Source organism: Castor canadensis, chromosome 3 (genome assembly GCF_047511655.1).
Source record: "Castor canadensis chromosome 3, mCasCan1.hap1v2, whole genome shotgun sequence".
Classification (NCBI taxonomy): domain Eukaryota; kingdom Metazoa; phylum Chordata; class Mammalia; order Rodentia; family Castoridae; genus Castor; species Castor canadensis.
The window spans coordinates 199,790,157-199,812,736 of NC_133388.1; the positions used below are offsets into that span (position 1 = coordinate 199,790,157).

At 44.0% G+C, this 22,580-nt stretch overlaps 1 protein-coding gene across 3 annotated transcripts; it reads right to left on the reverse strand.

The window, feature by feature from the left end:
- Window positions 1-481: 481 nt before the first annotated feature.
- On the reverse strand, window positions 482-21,029 carry Znf16 (zinc finger protein 16). Of its 3 annotated transcripts, none has more exons than XM_020173438.2 (3): window positions 20,947-21,029; window positions 17,551-17,752; window positions 482-5,157 (listed from the first exon to the last, which is right to left on the reverse strand). In XM_020173438.2, exons 2-3 carry the CDS (start codon window positions 17,741-17,743, stop codon window positions 3,311-3,313), a joined length of 2,040 nt encoding a protein of 679 aa, XP_020029027.2. In that variant the 5' UTR covers window positions 17,744-17,752; window positions 20,947-21,029; the 3' UTR covers window positions 482-3,310. The 3 variants fall into 3 exon arrangements, with proteins under 3 accessions (XP_020029027.2, XP_073925586.1, XP_073925585.1); XM_074069485.1 differs by lacking the exon at window positions 20,947-21,029 and adding an exon at window positions 20,658-20,824; XM_074069484.1 differs by lacking the exon at window positions 20,947-21,029 and adding an exon at window positions 19,566-20,649.
- Window positions 21,030-22,580: the final 1,551 nt, after the last annotated feature.

A 22,580-nucleotide genomic window follows, 5' to 3' on the forward strand; every position in this document is an offset into this window, starting at 1 on the left:
TTGTAGACAAGTACTGAACAATCAATAGGTTTGTACAGTGGTTTTGGAATAGAAATTCTGAAACTTTTACTATTTATAGAATTGAGCAAAATACTGAGTAAATATATTGAAGATAATAGCAACAATATTTCTGTAAACAAAAATGGGGAGCTGTTTATATATGTGGAAAGAAGGAAGGGTACAATCAACTGTGGTGCTGGACTGGAATTTGTGGTTTTTAATATACTAATAGGTATAAGAATTGACACAAGATTGTGTGTATACAAAATACACCCACATCTATTTCCTAGCTCCTCTGCTGAGGCCTAGAAACTATGTTACCCTGGTCACAAGGCACATACTTAGCACTCAGATCTTGTTTTCTAATATATATTGTACAGGGAAGTGGAGAGTGGCTCAGGTGGTAGAGTGCCTGCCTAGCAAGTGTAAGGTCCTGAGTTCAAACATCGTTTCCACAAAAACAAAACAACAACAACAAAAATTGTCCAAAAAAGAGATCAAGAGTTCTTGGGAGGGAAGACTTCTTCCATAGCCAGGGCAAGGGACATACAGCATAAACCTAGAACAGTGTGCCAGGAAGCAAAGAAAGTGTAAAAAGACTGTGAGACATTAAACAGACCTTGGGAACAATATGAACAGCCCTCACTGGTCAAACCTGGGACCATCTGAGCATCACAGTAAATAATAAGAGTAACAAACTGGAATCCACTGAAGAAATAGGAATAAATGAGCCCATACTACAAAAATGACTAAATAAATGGAGAAGCTAACATCCTTCATTTGGTAAAGGAATTAGAAGAATCATCTATAGATTTTAACAGGGGTAAAAATTGGTGAGAACGAGGTTGTCTACATAGATTCAAAGTATCTTCTCCAGAAAATATTTAACTAAAAAGAAGGGAATTAGTAACTTTACAGTGGAGAAACCTGGCAGTCACCATCTTAAGCAAATGATAAAGTAGTATCACCTGAAAAAGATAAAAAAAAAAAAAACCCAAAAACCAACAAACCACCCTCAGACCTTGTGACATGAAACACTGAGGACCCATCTCTTCTAAGATTTCTGTCAAAGTCATCAGGAAACAAACCCAAAGTTACATTCTACAAAGTAATGACCTATGATCTCCAGAAAGGCCAACATCATGAAAGAAAAAGATCAGATCAATCTAGACAGAAGGGCATGACAACGACATAGGTATGATCAAGGACTGGATCCTAGACCAGAGAAAAACATTCCTTGTCATAGGAAATTACTGGGACAAGTGTCAAAATGTTAATAAATTTTACAAATTATAATGTTATCCGCATTCATTTTCTGACTTTGATAATAGCACTGTGGTCATGGAAGAGAAGGTCTGTTGTATCTAGAGGTAAAGGTATATAATGCTACAGCTCAGACTTGGAAAACTCTATAGAGAGGGAACAGAGAAGAAAATGATGAAGCAAATGTTAACTGGGGATTTTGAGTGAAGGGATACAGGTATTCTTTGTGGTGCTACCCCTTTTGTGTGACTTTATTTCAAAATTTAAAAAATAACAAAAATTCAGGTTGTAGTGGACAACTGTCCTTTGTGACTACTCAGTACGCCATGGAACCGATCCCTACCATAGGAACTTTCTGCTGCCTTTCCAGTATAGAACCTATGACCCACACTTCCCTCCCTGATGTTCATGGAGTGTGAGTGGCCCTTGTGCTGATGGCAGCTGCATCAATGTAGAGCTAAACAGGGAAGTTTGACATCTACCTGCTGGCCTAGGTCCGGCCACAGCAGTGGGATGTCTGAGTACACAGTTATGTGGGCTGGTTTTGGAATCTTTTCTGGAAGCTTGGCCCCAGCCTATTTCTTTAGCCCTTTTCATGGTTCTGAGATTCTAATATTCTGTGAATAAAAATAGTGAAGACAGGCTGGTAAGGACCAGAAAGTACGTCATATACACCAGGTCATTTAGTCTTCATAAAACTTTGCAGCAAGAACTCAGGTCCACACTAGGTCCCACAGTCCTCCTGAGGACCTGCTGTCCTGGGAGAGGAGCAAGGAGGGAGGAATCCTCTGTGGCATGGTAACTGCTCAGAAAAAACCCACTGTACACAGGTAAGTACTCCTGTTAGGTCCTTAGTCACAAAAAACACCTCAACTCCTGCAATAACTCTGAGCTCCTGGGCAAAGTCAGGCCCTAGAGCCACCTATGATCACAGGGTGGCATCCTATGGCAGGGCTGCAAACTCTTGCTGTAAAGGACTAGAAAGTAAGTATTCTGGCTTTGTGGGCCATGATGTGGAGTCTACTGAGACTTACTGGCTAGTATCCAGGAGCCTCTCTGGGGAGACATGTTGTGCCTGGGCTTTCTCCCTGTTTAGGGAAACTGAGGATGGGGTTTGTTGAGCTGGGCCCCAGAACAGGGTACTTAGTAGGTGCTCCAAAAATGTCTGGTGATGAATGAATCAAAGAATGTCTGGTGATGAAAAAACCTGTGGGGAAGAGATGAAAATAGAGAGAGTTGCCTCTGTGGTGCTACACCATGAGGCACAGAAGCTGGAGAATGGGGTCTGGGGCACAGCACAACAGTGAGAAGGAAAAAGATGACCTGACTGCTGATATGTATAAAGGAAAGTGTACAAGTTATAGTGGTGCAATTTACAGGACAGGAGGGACAAGGAAGGGCGAGGAACTGGGTACCACCTTTGGGGAAGATGGCTTGATTGTATGTAAACAAACTATTAATGAAAGCCAATGAATGAAAACTCACTACGCCAAGCAAAAGAATAACTCTGGTTATCTCCAGCCAAAGGTCACTTTACTTGTTTGGTAACTTTTCTTTTGGTGGAACTGGGGTTTGAACCCAGGGCTTCATGCTTACAAAGCATGAATTAGAGACATACCTCTAATTCATTTTGCTCTGCTTATTTTGGAGTTGGGTCTTGTGAACTATTTGCTTGGGCTGGCCCCTAACTGCAATCCTCCTAAGCCCAGCCTGCCAAGCAGCTAGGATAACAGGTGTGAGCCACTGGTGCCTGGCTGGTAACTTTTAATAATAAACTCCATGAATGTGCAGCCTTCATAATTTTTTCTTTCTAACAAAGGTGAGCCTGCTCACAAACTACAAAAACAAAGCAATAAAATACAAATGAGAGGAAATATGAGGCACAGCAACAGCAGGGGGAGAGGCTTGAAAGGTGTTTCAAAGGAGGGCTCCAGGCTTTGTGGCAGCTGGACATAGGGTTAAGGTTGGAAAGGGGAGAGGTTGAGACAAAGGGTCAGAGGAGTGGAAGAGGAACCATGGCTTAACTTCATTCCTCCCAGTCCAGAGGCTACTCCCTGGTGTGTATCAACTGGTGTTTAACCAACTTTGACCTTTGGCTAAAGGCTTTCCCACAAGTAGAGCAACCATAGGGCTTCACTCCAGTGTGAATCCTCTGGTGCTGGATTAGGACAGAACGTTGACTGAAGGCCTTCCCACACTGTATGCACTGATAGGGCCTCTCACCAGTGTGGATTATCTGATGTTGAATGAGGTGTGAGCTCTGGCTGAAGCCCTTACCACATTCAACACATGTGTAGGGCTTCTCCCCAGTATGAACTTTCTGGTGGTGAATGAGATTTGAGCTTCGATTGAAAGCTTTACCACACTGGTGACATTCATGGGGTTTCAACCCGTTATGAATCCTCTGGTGCTGAATGAGGGTTGAGCTCTGGCTAAAGGTTTTTCCACATTCAGTACATTCATAGGGTTTCTCTCCAGTGTGGACTCGCTGGTGAAGGATGAGGTTGGAACTGCGACCAAAAGTTTTCCCACATTCACGACACTCATAGGGCTTGTCACCTGTGTGCACACCCTGATGCTGGATGAGGGCTGAGCTGTGGCTGAAGGCCTTCCCACAGACACTGCACCCATATGGTTTTTCTCCTGTGTGAATTATCTGGTGCTTCCTGAGCACAGAGCTGTAACTAAAGGCTTTCCCACACACATTGCATACGTGAGGCTTCTCTCCAGTGTGAATTCTCCGATGCTGAATAAGGCTGGAACTCTGGCTAAATGCTTTCCCACAGTCACTGCATTTGTAAGGTTTCTCTCCAGTGTGAACTCTGTGATGTTTAATGAGGTTGGAGATGCGACTGAAGGGTTTGCCACAATCATTACACTCATAAGGTTTCTCTCCAGTATGGACCCTCTGATGCTTCCTGAGGTGTGCACTTTGGCTGAAGGCCTTCCCACACTCTCTACACTCGAAAGGCTTCTCACCTGTGTGAATCCTGTGGTGTTTAATAAGGTTTGAGCTCCGCCTAAAAGCCTTTCCACATTTGTCACACACATACGGTTTCTCCCCTGAATGGATTCTTTGATGTTGGATGAGGTTTGAGGTCCGCCTAAAAGCCTTCCCACATTCACTACATTCATAGGGCTTCTCACTCATGTGAGACTTTTGGTGCTTTTTAAGGCTTGAGTTCTGGCTGAAGGCTTTCCCACATTCATTGCATGTGTAAGGCTTCTCACCGCTGTGGTAAGCCTGATGCCCAGCAAAGTCTGTGTACCTATGAAAGGCTTTTCCACACTCGCTACACTGGTACGCTTTCACACTCATGTGAGATTGCCGGTGGTTTTTAAGAACTGAGTTCTGGCTGAAGGATTTTCCACACTCATTACACATAAAGGACTTTTCCCCAGTATTAGGTATCTGATGTTGAACAAAGTCAAGGTTTCCTCTGAAGGTTTTCCCACACCTGGTACAAATGAGTGGGCTTTCAGTTATGGGAATCCTTTTGTGATCTGTTAGGTCCACACTGTGCTGGAAGCTCTGGCCACACTTGTATGGATGTGGCCTCTCTTCGGTAAGGACTCCTTGATACACCATTAAACTTGGGCTTAGATTGAAGCTTCTGTCAAAACCATTACAGTCTAGACCTTTTTCTCCTAAGTGGCCTTTAAGGAACATGGTCACTGGTGTGAAGTCCCTTTCCTGGTGGAGGGACTGTACCAGGCTCTCACCTTCAGAGACACCCCAATCTCTTTCTAGTAGGTCATCACAGAGCACTCCAAGCTTGGGCACCTGGGAAACATCACCAGCAAAGTTTTCTGATACTTCTGCTTGTGATTCCAGATCCTCAGCAACGTCTTCCTTTGGATGAAACTCCTTGTTCTCATTCCTCGCATCACGATCTGAAACAATAAATACTAAGTCACAGGAGGAACTGCTGTGATAGCAACAGGGAAGCACACAGACAAATCTGCAGAGTCTCACTTTCTGTGGAAGAAGAAAAGGGAGCAGCCAACCTACTGGGGCAGCAGTTCCAAATTTTGCAAAGAGACCAGGGAGGAGCTGGAGTGACTCTAGGTGATAAGGGTGCATGGGAGCTGAAGACCAGCAAGAATGCCAGCGCTCTCCAGGACTCCACATGTCAGGGATGCAACTGCGGTCTGCCCACGGGCTCAGGCCAAGACTCAGTGCCCCGCAGCTCCCCCTTCTGATCACACTCACAACAGGCTATCAGCAAATCCTGGAAATGTGCCCTAAATCCAGATGGTTCTCACTCTTCCTGCATGTACAAGGAAACATTACATGCATTGTTACACATTTTACCATTTCCTTCACCACACTGCAAGGTCTACCTTTTGTGTCAGGCTTGGTCTCATGATTCACCAGTGTGGAGAGGTGCACCCCTGCAACAGCTGCAGAGAAGCCCATTCCCTTCTGAGAAGCCATGCAGTTCTCAGGTTAGTGTTGGCCCACTCAGAACACTCTCTACCCAACTTCTCAGCTGGCCTTCCTCTGCTTGCTGATCCCTTTCCTGATGTCTGCACATACATGCCATACTGCCACTCTCCTTGACTATCCCTGATGTCTCCTACACTGCCCAGACTACTCCAACAAAGCCTTGAGGGACCCCTGTTGAGGTGCAGTCAGGGACTCTCCCCTCCATCCTCTCTCTTAGTGCCTCCCCTTATCTGTGACATCCAAGATCTGCTTTTAGTCTGGACACACCTATCCCCAGGAGCCACCAGTGGTGTTCCTGCAGATCCCACCTGGCCTCATGCCCAGCCCTCACAAGTCCAGCCCCTCTGCCTGCAGCATCCACCTGTATCTTGGTGATGTTTCAGGGTGTTCACTGATACCTGTGGCCCAGACATACTGTGCAGTGCTACCTCCAACCACAACGACTTTACCCAAAGCCCCCCCCACACACCCCCCTGTAGCTTGGGCTCACACCCCTCTTCCTGTGATACTGCCACAGGGAAGACTGTGCCTTTCTTTTCTTTCTTATTTCCCCATGGCAGGCCCAGACTCACCCACTCTATATGTACTACAAGAGCCCTGGCTTGATGGGTCATCTAGGATATGTGGTGTCCCCATGCTTCTGGGCTCTCAGGAGCACAGAGGAAAGGGAAAGGGTTTCAGGGACAACCAAGGTCTGGATGGAAGTCTTTGGCCCTGCCAGGGATGGTGGAACTCACTGTGCTTCCTTCTCTCACCTAGCACTGCAAAACAATCCCCCCAACCCTTAAAAAAATCCCAAACCCAGTCTTAGTTTGCAGCCCATAAAAACAATCTGGATCAGTGGGTGACCTCTGATTAAGGCAAGATCTCACCAGAGTGTGTCAGAAGATGTGGCAATGGGGAATTGGCTCTCTAGCTTGAGCTCAAGCTACTGTTTAGATGAGTCTTTTATTGAGACAAAGTAAAAGTGAATTCTGGCCAGGCATGGTGGTGCATGCCTGTACTCCTAGAACTCAGGAGGCTGAGGAGGAAGGATCTCAAGTTCGAGGCCAGCCTGGGCTACATAGCGAGATCCTGTCTCTAAAAACCAAAGTGAATTCTCTGCGTGAGAATGGTGGTTGGTGGGAGATTGCTTTTTGGACTTACTAAATTAAATATAATCCATTTCTGCAACCTAAAAACTGTAGGAAAAATGATGAAAACCCGTCTTTAAAAAGGAAATATAGGCTGGAAGTGTGGCTCAAACAATAGAGCACCTGCCTTACAAACACAAAGTCCTGAGTTCAAACCCCAGTACTGCCAAAATAAAAGGAAATATAAAATCAAAAATATGATTTTCCTTTAGGAAACTCTTTAAAATGCCATAAAGTTGGATTTAAAGTCAAAGGAAAAGATCTGAAAGCAAATAGTTTAACTGTCCTATACTCACTATATACTGAGACTCAGACTTTCTAGAACAAAACACACCTGTCAGTACCTCCCTCAAGAGGAAATATTTATATGATTAGTGGCTCCAGACCTGTGCAACATCCAGTCATGACCACACTTCTGGCACCCCCTGTGGCTATGAGGCAACAGCTATTGTGTGGCACAGCGGCAACCCCAATGCCTAGGCCAGGCCATCTACTGTATAGACCCCAAGAGGCACTTGGGTAGTTCCCATTAGTTCATCATCTCCCACAGTGATTTGCTTGCATTGTTTTTAATAATTTGCTAAAGCCAGGCACCAGTGGCTCATGCTTATAATCCTAGTTTCTTGGAAGGTTGAGATCAGGAGGATTGTGGTTTGAGGCCAGTCCAGGCAAAAAGTTTGCCAGACGCCCTCAACCAATAGCTAGGCATAGTAGTGTATGCCTGTCATTGCCATCTACACAAAAGGTGAGTCTGGGAGGACTGTAGTTCCAAGCCAGCCTGGGCAAAAATGTTCACAAGATTCCACAGATAAAACATAGGCATAGTGGTGCATGTCTAGCTATGATGGGGAGGCATAAAATAGAAGGATCGCAGGCTGGAGCAGGCAAGCCTAGGAAAAAGCAAGACCCTATCTCCAAAACAACCAAAGCAAAAAGAGCTGGAGGCATGGCTCACTGTACAGTGCCTGCCTAGCAAGCATGAAGCCCACAGTAACACAAAAAATAGTTTATTGAGATGAAATTCAAATAATATAAAGTTAACCATTCCACAGGGAACAATTTAGTGGCATTTTGCACATTCACAATGTTGTGCAACCACTACCTCTATTTCTCAAATATTTCCATCACTCCAGAGTCAAACCTTTACCCATAGAGGGTACACACCACAATGCAGCAGTACTAGTAATCAAGAGGCTGAGGCAGGAGGATCCTTGAGCTCAGCAGTTTGAGGTCAGAATGGACAATATACCTATACTCATCCATCCCAAAAAAACTATACTTAGTAAGTAGTCTATTCCCATCTCTCCCTCCATCTAGTCCCTGGCAATCACCAATTTATGTCTCTATGAATTTATCTATTCAGGAAATTTCATATAAGTGGAAATATACAATATATGACCTCTGTGTCTAAGTTCTTTCACATGGAAAATGTTTTTGAGGCTCATTCATGCTACATGTATCAGCTCTTTAATGGCTGATGGTGTATGTATATATCACAATCCATCCATCTACTTGCCCACCCATGCACTGATGGACACCTGGGCCATTTGGACCTTTTGGTTATTGTGGATACTGTTGCTATGAATATGATGTACATACATAGATTCTCCTTGACTTATGGGGAGGTTGTATCTGGATAAACCCATCTGTAGTGATCCAGCTTGACATGACTGTAGCTACCTTGGTAGTAATTGCCATTTTGCCCAACAGGTGAACCTGGTAGATATCCCAAACCCTATAGGACAAAGCTGCTCAGATTGTGAGCTGAGCATGTTATGTTGGCCTCGGATGGCCAGACTGTTTCTTAACCATTTTGGACATCATTTTTTTTTTCTTTTTTGAGTGGGGCTGGGGTTTGAACTCAGGGCTTCACACTTGCAAAGCAGGTGCTCTACACTTGAGCCATACCTCCAGTCTATTTTGCTCTGGTTATTTTGGAGATGGGGTGGGTCTCACAAACTATGTGCCTGGGCTGGCCTCGAACTGCAGTCTTCCTGATCTCAGCCTCCCAAGTAGCTATAATTACAGGTGTGAGTCACTGCACCTGGTTTAATAGTTTATTTGTTCTCTCTCTCTTCTGTCTCTCCTCTCTCTCTCTCTCTTTCTCTTTTGAAGTGCTAGGAAATCAAACTTAGGAGTATGCTAGGCAAGCCCGCCTCTGCTGAGCCACAGCCATACTTATTAACAGTTTTGCACAAAGATCAGGTATATTCTAGTTGGCCACAGTCCACCTCTGTCTACTTAGCATATAAACCTTTTTGACCAGCCTTAGAATGCAGGGATCCTTCTGTCTTGGGACCCGCCCAAGAAATTCTTTTGTCCCTAAGTCTGAAATAAATTGCATTGTGTTGAACTTTGTATCTGCTATGGAAGATATCTTCAGTGGCCAGTTCTCATACACTAGGGCCTTGTGTTGAACTCAGGGCCTTGTGTTTACTAGGCAGGTGCTCTACTACTTGGGTCACTCCACCAGTCCTAATCCCATATGAATTTGAGGATCAACTTTTTAGTTTCCACAAAAAAGGCCATTATAATTTTGAGAGGAGCTACACTGAATCTATAGACCATTTTGAGTAGTTTGCATGTCTTAACTATACCATCTTCCAATTCATGAGCACAGGATGTCCTCCACTTATTTGCTGTCTTTAATTACTTTCAGCCATATTTTGTGGTTTTCAGTGAACAAATCTTTCACCTTCTTGGTTGAGTTTATTCCTACTCCCCCTCCCCTACCATTGATGCCATTATAAATGGAACTGGTTTCTTAATTTCTTTTTTAGACTGTGAGTATATAGTAACACGACTGATTTTGTGTATTGATCTTAAGCCTTGCAATTTGCTGCAAGCTAGTTTTTTGGTTGATTCTTTGGAATTTTCTATATTGGTGTTGTATCTTATGCAAATAGCTGTACATCTTTCTTTCCAATTTGGATGTCTTTATTTCACTTTCTTGCCTAACTGCTCTGACTCAACCTTCTGGCACAATGTTAAATAGCAATAATGAACCAGGCACCTTGTTTGGTTCATACTCTCAGAGGCAAAGTCTTTAGTCTCACAATTGAGCGTGACATTAGCTGTGGGTCTTCATAAGTTCCTTTTATTATGTTGACCAGATTCCCATCAATTACAATTTTTCTGAGGAATTTTTATAATCATGAAAAGTAGTTGGATTTTGCCAAATGCTTTTTCTGCATAAAATGAGGTGATCATGGCTTTCCTACAATGAAGTGTAATACAACATGATGAATTACACTGATGGGTTTTATGTTGAACCACCCTTCCATTCCTGGTATTAAATTTCATGTGGTCATGGAGTATACTACTTTTAAGATACAACTGGATTTGGTTTGCTATTATTTTGTTGAGAGTTTTACATACATTTCTAGCTATAAGGGATATTGGTTATTGGTTTCTAATGTTTTCCTTTCTTTCTTTTTTTTTTGAGACAGGTTCTCATTATATAGCCCAGGTTGGCCTTGAGCTCTCAATCCTCCTGTCTCAGACTACCAAGTAGTGGGATTACAGATATATGAAACCAAGGACAGCTTAAGTTATCATATACATATTTTTTAAATCCTGGGGGTTTGAACTCAAGACCTTGTGCTTGTTAGGCAGGGTCTTTTTTCTTTATAGTACTGGGATTAAACCTAGGGTGGGTTTGTGCATGCTAGGCAAGTGGTCTACTAAGTTACATCCCCAGCCTTCCCTTCCTCTTCTCTCCCTCCCTTCTTTCCTTCCTTCCTTTTTTTTCCCTTCATTTCCCCTCTCTCCCTTCTTTAATTTTATTTTGAGATGGGGGTCTCACTAAGTTGCCTAGGCTGCCCTTGAACTTGAAATCTTCTCGCCTCAGCCTCCCAAATAGCTGGAATTCAAGTGTGTATCACCATGGCTTCTGGGTTTTTTTTTCTCAGTACTGGGGTTTGAACTCACTTGCTAGGCAGGCACTCTACAACATGAGCCATTCCTTCAGCCCTTTTTTTTTGTGTTACTTTACACACACAAAAAAAATTCCCTTGTGCTTCATGAAAGAGGAGGATTAATCATTTGCAGCAGTCTCAGGTTTTTGCCCAGACTGGCCTCGAACTGTGATTTTCCTACCTGCAGCCTTCCATGTAACTAGGATCACAGGTACATGCCTCTATACCTGGCTTATCGCTTACTAACTTTTTGCGTGGGCTGGCCTTGAATCATTATCTTCCTGATAGCTGCCTCCTGAATAGCTGGGATTACAGGTATGAGCTACCTTGCTTGGCTTCTCTGTCTTTATCTAGCTTTGGTATCAGGGTAATGTTGGCCTAATAAGAATGAATTAGAAGTATTCTCTTCTTTTCTTTATGTTGGAAGAATTTGAGGTTTGATACTAATTCATTAAATGTTGGCAGAACTCACCAACAATTCATTTTGATAGGACTTTTCTTTGTTGGGAGGTGTTTTTTGGCAGTACTGGGGTTTGAACTCAGGGCCTCATGCTTGCTAGGTAGGAGCTCTACCACTTGAGCTGCTCTGCCAGCACTGTTTTGTGTTGGGTATTTTTGAGATACAGTCTTGCAAGCTATTTGCCCGGGCTGGCTTTGAAGTGTGACCCTTTTGATCCTGTCTCCTGAGTAACTAGGATTATAGGTGTAAGCTATTCGCACCCGACTTGTTGGGAGTTTTTATAACTGATCAGATCTCTTTATTTGCCATAGGTCTGTTTTGATTCTGTATCTAGTCTTGAGTCAGTTTTGGTCATTTGTATTTCTCCACATTTGTCTTTTTGTCCTAGGCTCTTCTTCTTTTCTAGGGGTGGTAACATTCCTGCTTTCATTTCTGATTTTAGTTCTATCTTTTTTTTTTCTTTGTCACTCAAATTAAAGGTTTTATCAATTTTATTAACTTTTTCAAAAACCTTTTTTTTCAAGTGGTAGAGCACCTGCCTAGCAAGTGAGACCCTGAGTTCAAGCCCCAGTACCACCTTCCCCCCCTGCAAAAAAAAACCCTAACTTTTGATTTTGTTGATTCTATTTTTTTTTCAATTCTCTATTTTCATTGATCTCCACTCTAATTTTTACCACTTCCTTCTTTCTGCTAGCTTTGGGCTTATTCTGCACTTCTTTTTGTACTTCCTCACGGTATAAAGTTAGGTTACTGCCTTTCAAAACCAAAAATCCTAGATTCCTACATGTGCAGCACAGTTTGGCTGATGTGAAGCTGCCAGTTGTGCTACGTTATCATAGTTGTGTTTAAATCATTGTATGATCAACTGTTTCCTTGCCCTTTATTCTGTGAAAGTATACTTCAAAAAAACCAATGGTGCCCCCAAAGCAAGGTAAAAGTTATAGTAATCCTCCCAAGCAAAAACAAACAAACAAACAAAAAAGGATGTAACATGTTTAATTTAAGATAAAAGTGTAAATTTTAGATTTGTTGAAAGGTGGCATGTCTTTAGCAGAAGTAAGGCAGCATTAAGGAAAAAATGAATCAAGCATTCACGGTACAGCATTGAACTCTATGTGTCCTGAGCATTCACAATTTTTCCTCAATGGCAGTCTCCTCAGAACCATATGCCTACAGAGACTAAAGGTTTACTGTATCTTTCCTCCTTTTAATGAAGGCGTTGACTGCTATTAACTTCCCCTGAGGCATTGCCTTGGCTGAATCTCTTAAGTTTTGGCATGTTATTTTCAATCATTTATCTGTAGGCATCATCTAATTTTCCTTGTGACTTCTTTGACTCACTGATAGTTTTATTTCTACATCTTGCTAAATTTTCCAGTTTTCTTGCTGTTTTTATGATTTCAGTCCTTTAAAATTTATTGACACTTATTTTGTTGTCTGACATATGGTTTGTGCTCTGTGAACACTTGAGAAGAATGTATATCTGTTCTTTGGAGCACGGTGCTTTATGTTTTTCGGAGTCTGATCTAGTTGATGTAACAAAATACCCTAGGGACTGGGGCACAGGTCAGTGGTAGAGCAGCTGCTTTGCATGTGCAAGGCCCTGAGTTCAGTTCCCAGCAGCTCCCACCAAAATAAAACAAAATAAAATAAGTCAAAACAAAAGCTTAGACTGGGTAATTTATAAACAATAGAAATTTATTGCTCACAGTTCTGGAGGCTGGAAAGTACAAGATCAAGGTGCGAGAAGATTCACTGTCAGGTGAAGACTCATTCCTCATAGATGATATGTGTTGTTACATGGTGGAGGGGCAAGGGGCAACCAAACTCCCTGAGAGGCCTCTTCTATAAGAATACTAATCTCATTTGAAAGTGCTTTGCCTTTATGATCCAATCAACACCAAAACTTTCAGGATTTAGATTTCAGATATGAATTTCAGAGGAACAAACATTCAGATCATATCAAGGTATATTAGGGCTAATTGGTTTATAGTGTTCAAGTCCTTCTCTAATGATCTTCTGTCTAGATGTTCTGTCCATTTTGGGGGGTATTGAAGTCTCCAGTTATTATTGTAGAATGCCTGTTTCTTCCTTTAAATCCGTAGTCATTTGCTTAATGTATTTGGGGGCTCTTCTTCTTCTTTTTTTTTTTGGTACGTGTTTCTGAAGAAACTTATTTCTTTATAAATGTACCCTTTTTATCAATATATGCCCTTTTTTTCTCTCTTGTGACAGTTTCTGACTTGGTTTATTTTGCTTGATGTTAATCTAGTCATTCTAGAGAGCGCTAGGATGACTATATTAATATTTGCATGGAATATTTTTCCACCTTTCAGTGTAAATTTTGTCTTTAAATCTAAAGTAAGCCTCTTGGAGATGGCATAAAATTGGACCATGCTTTCTTTGCTTTTTTTTGAGATGGTCTCAGTATGAAGCTTAGGTTGGCCTTGAACTCAAGATCCTCCTGCCTCCAACTCCTAAGTGCTGGAATTACAGCACATAGACCACCATGCCCATGCCCAGCTTGGACCATAATTTTTTTTTTTTAAACCCATTTCATCAATATCTATCTTTTGACTGAAACATGTAATCCATTTACACTTAAAGTGGTTACTAAAAAGAACCTCTGCAATTTTGCACTTTTCTTTTTCTATTACTTTTCTATTCTTCAGTTCCTCTATTACCACCTTCTTTTATGTAGATATTTTTTTGTAAAGTGTCATTTTCATTTTTTCCTTACATCCTTTTGTGTACATTTTTTAGGTATTTTCTTATTGTTTACCATGGGGCTTATAATGAACATCCTTATATCCTAAAACAATTGATAACAACTTATCAGTTCATGTGAAAATTCTGTTCCAATATAGCTGTTACTCTTATAACTTATTATTACAAATTATATCCTTATACATTGTGAGCTGGGGGTGTAGCTCAGTGGTAGAATGCATGTTTAGCATGTGTGAAGGCCTAGGTTACATCCCTAGCACTAAAAAACTCCAAACCAAACCAAAGCCTAACCAAATCAAAACAGAGACACATTACCTTTCATGCAGTTCTTTAAATCATGTGGAAAGTAAAAGTATACTCACAAGCCAAAAATACAGAATACCAACTTTTATACTTTCTGGTGCAATTGCCTTTACAGAAAAGTCTTTACCTGCCTTTATGATCCAAGCATTCTCAAAGGCCCCTTATTTCACATATGAATTTCAAAGGGAAAAAACATTCAGACAATATCAACATGCTTAAAAGTGATCAAGTTCTCTATTTCCCTAGTGTTCTTCTGACTAGATGTTCTACCCATTTTTTTTGGAACTACAGTATTCATAACAAACCTCCTCAAGCTTTTGTTCAGGAATGTCTTAACTTCTCCTTTACTCTGCATTTGAAGCACACAGAATTCTTGGTCAATGGGTCTTCTCTTGGCACTTTAAATGTTATCTTAGTGCCTTCTAGCCTCCATGGGTTCTGATGAAAAATCAGACTCTTATTGAGGGCCCCCCAACTTGTCCTAGCTGAGCATCTTCTCTCCTCTTGGGGTAGTCAAGATTTTTTGTCTTCCCACAATTTAATTATAACAAGACTTGGTGAGGAACTTCTTGAGTTTGTTGAGTGAGATGTGTAGACTTATGTCTTTCATCAGATTTGGGACATTTTTGACCATTATGCCTTCAGATATTATTTTTACCCCTTTCTCTATTCTTCTCTTTCTTGGGACAACGTATTATGCATTTTGTTCTGCTTGATGGTGTCCCACAGGTCCATTAACTCTGTTTAGTTTTCTTGGAACTTTTTTCTTTTTGTTCCTTAGACTGGACAATTTCAACTGTTCTAACTTGAAATTTACTGCTCAAATCCACTGCTGAAACTCTCTAGTGAATTTTTCATTTCATTTTAGAATATATTTCAGTGCTAGAACTTCTATTTGGTTCTCTTTTAAAAAAATAATTTGTATCTCTTTATTGATAGTCTCATTTTGTTCACACGTTTGTTTTCTTGATTCGTTTGGTTCTCTGCTCATGGTTTCTTTTAGCTCCTTGAGCACATTTAAGGCAGCTGATTTAAAGTGTTTGTTTAGCTGGGTATGGTAGTGTACACCTATAATTCCAGCTACCAGGGAGGCAGAGATTGAGAGGATCATGGTTCAAGGCCAGCCCAGCAAAGAGCAATCAAGACCCCATCTCAATAAATAAGCCAGACATGGTGGTTCATACCTGTAATCTCAGCCATGTGGGAGATATGATAGGAGAATCAAGACCTAAGGCTGGCTCTGGGCAAAAAGCATGAGACCAAACATAGCAATTTCTATACAAAAAAATAACTAAAGCAAAAAAGGGCTGTGGATGTGATTCAAGTAGTAGAGTGCATGCCTAGCAAGTATGAGGCACTCTGTTCAATTCCCAATACCACCAAAACAACAACAAAAAAGTCTTTGTTCATTAATGCAATATCTAGGTTTTCACAGGGACACTTTCTACCATTTTCTCCTTTTGAATGGGCTCTGTTTTACTGGTTGTTCAAATGCTTTCTAATTTTTGATAAAAGCTAGACATTGGAATACTACTATGTGATGCAGTAAATCAATTTCCTCCTCCTCTCACTGTTCTTGATTGTTAAAGGCTAGAGTACTCTATTCACTATTTAGTAACATTTCCAAATAATTTTTGCAAAGGCCATTCCTCATCAGATATATTGTTGTCACCACAGATTACATCTTTATATGTCATAGGCTGGTTGAATTATTTACTTTTTTAGTGCTGCTAGGAATTGAACCAAGGGCCTTGTGTGTGCTAGGCAAGTGCTCAGCCACTGAGTTATACCCTCAGCTAGTGTTTTGACAGAGATTTCCAAGAACAAAAGGAAAACAAAACATCTTTTCCAGCTGGGGGCGGGGGGGGGGGGCATTGCTTTAACATTATTCACAACACCTCCTTAGTTTCTTGTTTTCATGAAGCCTAAAGATCAGCTAGACAGGAAAGCTTATGGCTTTTATCAGGTCTTTTCTGAGTTTATATCTTGTCCTGGGCATGAATGTGGCTTTCTAAATTTCCCTATTGTGCTTCTGAATGCCTTTGTTTCCCACAAGAAAGTCTTTCCCCAACTTTTCTTCCTAGGCTGTGAGTGGCTGACTTTAAGTTTAACCAAAATTGATGCTCCAGGTGACTGTGGTGTTTGAGTAAGTTAAAATGTTTTTGCTCCTACTGCTTTCTACTCTAAATTAGGTAAAATAGAGATAAGCACCTTGCATTAGTCCTTTAGGGAGTCCCAGACAGGTTAGAACAAACACAATGACTTCTCAGCAAGATCTGCTTTGTTTCTTCTGGAACCAGGGACCAGGGTCCCACACTGGGAATATAGGTTCTTGCTTTAAGAATGTCAAGCTACCAGGAAGAGGCTGGGGCACAGGCAAGTAAGAACACCATAAAGCTTTCCTACCATTTTTAAGTTGTCTTTTTCTTGATTCAGTGTTTGATTGGCTGCTGTAAACCTTTGACAAAGTTGGTTCTCACAGTTTATACTTGCTTTTTTTTTTTTAATGTTTATGTGAACAGGTTTTGGAGCTACCTACTCTGCCAATTTGCTCCACAGTGACATTTAGAACATGAGTTCCAATCAGCCCCAGCCCCACCCTCCAGCAAGGGTCTTGGATTTCCTCATCCTCTGCTCAACATTCCTGGCAGAAGCCAATCTGTTTAACATCCTCTGCTCCATCCAGTCAGTAGACTTGTATCTCTGGTCCAATTCTGGGGACCTTCTCTATCTTTCATTCTCTACCTGCCTCCCCCTCCCCATTTATAATTTGCTCTGTTCAGCACACAGAGCCATCTCTACATGGTGTGCACCATCTCTAACCTGAGCTCAACCATCTCTTTCTATACAGAGTCTGACCAGGGTATCTCTTTGTAATACAGTCTCTGTCTGACCAAAGCAAGGAAGCTAACACTGAGAGATTTGCACCGGTGAGCTGGTGAAGGGTCTTTGCAAAGGATTCTGAAAGGGCTGGGCAGTGTGGAAGCAGCCAGGAAGTAGGGCAGAGTCATGAGGCAAGGGACTGCCACCAACCTGGTCATTGGGCTCAGCAGGGGTCAGGCTGTACAGCAAAGCAAAGGGCCCTGGTGACCATAATGTTACACTCTTCTGTGTCAGGAGGAAAACCAGTATCCTGCTTAGGGCACACGGGACCAGGAGAGGGCAACTTCTTTTCTGATATTCAGCCTTGATTCTATGAGGCATAACACAGATGACGCCTCTTAGGGGTGAATGCAGGGTGACATGGATATCGTCTCCCCAGAATAAGGGCACCAGTGGGGAACCTGTTCTCAGTACCTGGTTGATGGTGAGGGTGGATGGCTTCCAGCTCAATAATGCCACAGCAGAGGGACCCACAGATTGCAGATCCAGGGTGGGTCACAGCAGGAGTATCACTCACACAGGCTAGTGCTGTAGGGGTACAAGGAGATGGTTCTGGAGCTGAGGGTTCCATCTCTGCCTCCCCAGGGCGAGCTCTTAGGCTGGGCATAGTTGGGACCTGAGAACCAAGAACACAGGTGAGTGTGCACAAAAGAGAGCTCCAGGGATCCATTCTCCCACCAGGCAGAAGTCTCTTCCTCCACCCCAAGACACAGAATTATGAGCCAGTGTTCCAGGTATGAAGGAGTAAGATGCTAATCCCCCAGGCAAAGTGAAAAGCAGGCATCCTTTTGAGAGCCCAAGTCCACTATGAGTAGAGCAGCAGCCCTCTCAGAGCCTGCTCCCTGCTGTGGGCCCACCCTTCTCCCTCCTGGTTCCTGACACTCATAATCCTATGGAGCTGAATGCACAAAACCCACCCACTGTGGGGAAGCAGCAGGCCCAAAGGGGTGGCCTGTGCTATGTAAACAATGGCCATTGTGAGCACTGATTGTCAATCCTAGCAGCCAGGTCTGTCTGATTTGCACTTGGCAGCAGCCACAGTGGGCATCTCCATATCTACCCTCCTGGGATGCTCTCCCACTGCACCAGCAGCTCCCACTCAGCCTCTTCATTTCCCCATTCTTGAGGACATATGTTCACTGCTATATCTACACCAACTTCCTTGGTGATTTTGTCTGATCTTGAGACAGCAACACCCCTTTATCCCGTGAACACTCCCAAACTTGGGTTCATCTCTAGTCCTTACTATTCCCTCTGGTAGGAAATGGAGGCATATAGCTCCCCATGGGGACAAGTTGCTGACTGCCCCCACTCCTTCACTATCCCCACCCTGTCCAGGGGTCTACCAGGGAGTAGGGCTTGACATGCTTCAGCTCATCTCTCACACTGCATCCCAACAGGTACCATTAACTCCACTACCACTGTGGACATATCAGGAAATGTTGGCAGAAACCTGAAGTGGAAGATGTGTCATCCTACGGACAGGATTTCTCCTCTTGGATACTTTTCCCAGTATTTCCTGAACATTCACTATATGCTGACATCTGTTCTGAGGGAAAGTGTGGGGCACATCAGGGACCCCTATCCTCATGGAGCTCACTGGGGTAACAGATCATAGCAAATGCATCAGTGAGAAGGGGTAATTGCTCTGGACAAAGGCAGCATGGGAGAGTCATTTAAACTAGGGTGGTCAAGGTTGGCCTCACTGAGCAAGTAGACCTAAAAGTGAGAGAAAGAGTGGCAGAAGCAAAGTGCGCATCAAGGCTGGGGAGGAAGGAGCATGCAGGACAGGTTTCCTGTCCAGTGTGGACAGGAAAAGGAGAAATGGGGCATACCCAAGAGGCACTGTATTGGGTTCCTCAGGATTGCAATCTGAAATGCAGGCTCTGCAGCGTAAGTCTCTGAAGGTGCAGATGCTTAGAGGGCAACAGATGAGCATCCCTCACCACCCTGTGAAGGAGCACAAAGTGTCCTGGTGTAGTGTCCTTTCTGCCTCTCCTAGGAGGATGGCCTTCCCCCCCCCCACTTAGGGTTGAGATAGTTGTTTAGGGGGGATGTAAGAGGCAGTAGTAGTGCCACCTGCTGAGTGAGGTGTGGTGAAGGGGACTAGATAGGAGCTGAGGAGTGGCTTCACTGAAGAATGGTGGCAGGAGGATGGGGTAGGGAGCAATGGGATGTTTGGGGAAGGAAGAGGGGCTGAGAAGGACTACTGGACTGAGCTCACAGAGGAACCCACAACCTGGTCTGAGTGAGGCAGTCAGAGACCAAGTGCAGGGACAAAACTTGTAGGTGAAGGCCAGGAGGTAAGGACAGAGCTCAGAGTGTGATCACTGGAAGAGACTGCAAGAGGCCTTGACTGCCTGATGAAGCAAGGCATGGGCTGCATTTGTACATCAGGAGAGATAAAACAAACATCTAAAAAGATTAACCTGGGAGGGTGCGCATAAAGATGGTGTGAGATGAGATTCAAAGCAGGAAAAACACTAACGAGTGGACAATCTTCATGACTTGCTCCCATCCATCTTTTGCTCTGTTTCCACTGCTGTATAGATGCGGACATTAGTTAACATTTCGCAACGTTCTGAATTGAGAAGGTTGGTGGAGTAGCTCAAGTGGTAGAGCGCTTGCCTAGCAAGCGTGTTTGCAGCACTTATTCGTTAATTTTATTCTAAAATACTTTGAATTCTCATAATTGCTACTGAATAGGGGCAGTAACAAATGGCTCAAAACTTAAAAGGGTGAAAAATCTCCAGCTAGCCATTTGGTCCCCCTCCCAGTTTCTGGTGTATCCTTAATACTCTAGGTTTACACAAGCAGACATACATGGTTTTTTTTTTGTTTTTGCCTTTTCACTGTAACTTGTACCAAACTATGTAGTTGTTTCACTCCTTGTTTTTCTCATCTCATTCCATGTGGGCTCTAGTCCACAGTATAGACTTAATCTGTCCTAGGCAGAATGTCCCTCCCCTCATAGCCACCTCCTAATCCCTAGAATTTGTGGCTATCACACCACTCAGCTAAGGTACTTCGCAGAAGGAATTAAGGGTATGGACACGGATTTCCCTGATGACCCCAATCTAACGACACGAACCCTTAAAAGCCGGAGAAAGAGATGACAAGCCAATGCTAGTCCCAGCCATAAGGCCGCTCTCGCTGGCAGCAAGGAAACGCGAACCTCCTGGCAACAATCACAAGGCAACCGATTCTGGCAACAGTTGAATGAGACTGCAAGCAGATTTTCCTTGCTAAAGTCTGGGACTGGTTATGAGAAGACAGGCGATCGCAAGGCCCAGCAACAACCCTCCCGCGACATGAACCGCAAATGGGCCCTGGAGGAACACCTCAGCCCTACTTCCAAGAAAACAGGTCCCTCTCTCCCCAGAACCCTTCTTCACCGGGCGGGGGAATCCATCACTGCTGGGACCACTCGGGCAGAACACTGGCGCCAAGAAGCCCTAGCATCTCCAGGCTCTGCGGGTCTCTGATATCAACTGAGCTCCCGGGCACCTTCAACCTCACACCTGTCGTGTCGCTCCGCCCTAACTCCACCGCGTCCCAGCCTCCAGGGCACAGTTCCGGCCCGGGCACCTGCAAAGCACAGCCCTCGCAACCCGCCTGGAGATCCCTTCAAGGCACCGCCTCTGCCCCAGGCCCAGCCACGCCCGCGCGTGCCGGCGCTCCCACAACTCCCCGCGCGGCTCCGCTCCCCATCAGGCCGCGTCTCGCCGCCCGCCTGGCGCGGCCTCACCACGGGACATCGGGAGCACCGGATTCGGGTTCTGAAGCAGAGGCTTCGCTCTGTGAACTCACCTCGGGTGGTGCTCGCGCCGGACTGGATCTTAACGCAGCAGCACCAAAGCGTCTCGTCGCTGGCACAACTGACACTGGAAGTCCCGCCCCGACTTCCGGCCCGCGCCTCCGCCCCCGCCCCGTACCTAAAGGTGTAGTGGCTCCTGACCTTGGAAGGCTGCGCGACTAGGTGGCTCAGCCCAGAACCCGGGTTCTGCGAGCTGGTGTACCTTCCTTAGTTCAGCTCTCGGAGTCCACTCGTGCACACGACCAAGTGGCAACTAAATAAGAGAGTGAAGGACAGACTGCTGGAAGTCAAGGAGACACTTCTCCCTAGGAAATGCCTGTTTGCATCTGGAAGACATCTCCGCCCTCAGGCAATGCAAAAATAGGCTATAAAACCCACTCCCCACCCTGACCCACGGGATCACCGGTTTCCGGGTCCCCCTGCATTCTCCAATATGCAGTCTTTCTCTTCTCTTCTCCAACTAAATTCTCTACAAATAAAATCTTTCCGACCTCTGCTGTTAGAGTCTGTGCTTTCATTCTCAGAGCAGGCTCAAGAACCCTGAGCACCTGAAATCCCTGCATGTGTCATCCGTGCATCAAGAGGACACTATTACAAATGCAGGGCAAACAAAGTATACTGCGGTACTGGGAGATTTTAATACAGAATCGGAGCAGCTTGTAGCTTGATAAAAACATAAAGTTGGCTGGGATAAAGCTCAGTGTCAGAACGCTGGCCTTGCACTTGCACGTTCATCCCCACCAAGGCGGACGGGGTGGGGGGTGGGGCGGCGAGCAGTAAACACGTTAAGAAATGAATCAGTAAATGATTCAGTAGGCGTGGCTCTAGCGATAGAGCACCTGACTAACAAGCTGTACCGCCAAAAAATATTGCATTGGGTTGAACATGTACAGACTTTTTGTCGTTAGTTCCTAATCAATATAGTGTAACAACTACTTAGACGGTTTTCCACTTATTATTTATGACAAGTAATGTAGAGATCACTGGAAGTATACAGGAAGATATGCATATGTTATATGCAAATGTAATCCCATTTTAAATAAGGAACTTGAGGGTCTGGAGTTTGGTATGCTTGGGTTTCCGGGAAATAATCCACTGGGGTTACCAAAAGACCATTGTATAGGACTGTATAAGGGAATACTGTTCAGCATTTTAAAAGAAGGAAATCCTGACATTCTAGACAGTATGGCTGAACCTGGAAGACATTATGTTAAGTGAAATAAGCCAGAAACAAAAAAGACCAATACCTCGAGATTTACGGTGTGGAATCTAAAAACACTGTGTGTGAGAAGACCGGGATTAACGCGCAGGGCCCTGTCTGTGGGGTACAGGATGGCAGGTAGGTGACGCGAAGAGCTGAGCTATGGCTGACCACTCTTCCGGGAACCCACCCAGAGACAGTAATGTAAAAACTCCAGGTATCCAGTCTCAGGGAGGTGGATTCTGGAGCCTCCCTGGCACCACGTGGCTCTGGGTGAATCCACCAGTGGCGGCTGTTAGGGTGAACAAAAAGAAGCCATGTCAGGATCAGACCTCATCCCTTGCAGGCAGCTTTCTGGAAACAGAAACACCTAGCCTCAAGGAAATGACCAACTGTCACCTTGCCGAGGGTCTGGAGCTAACCAAC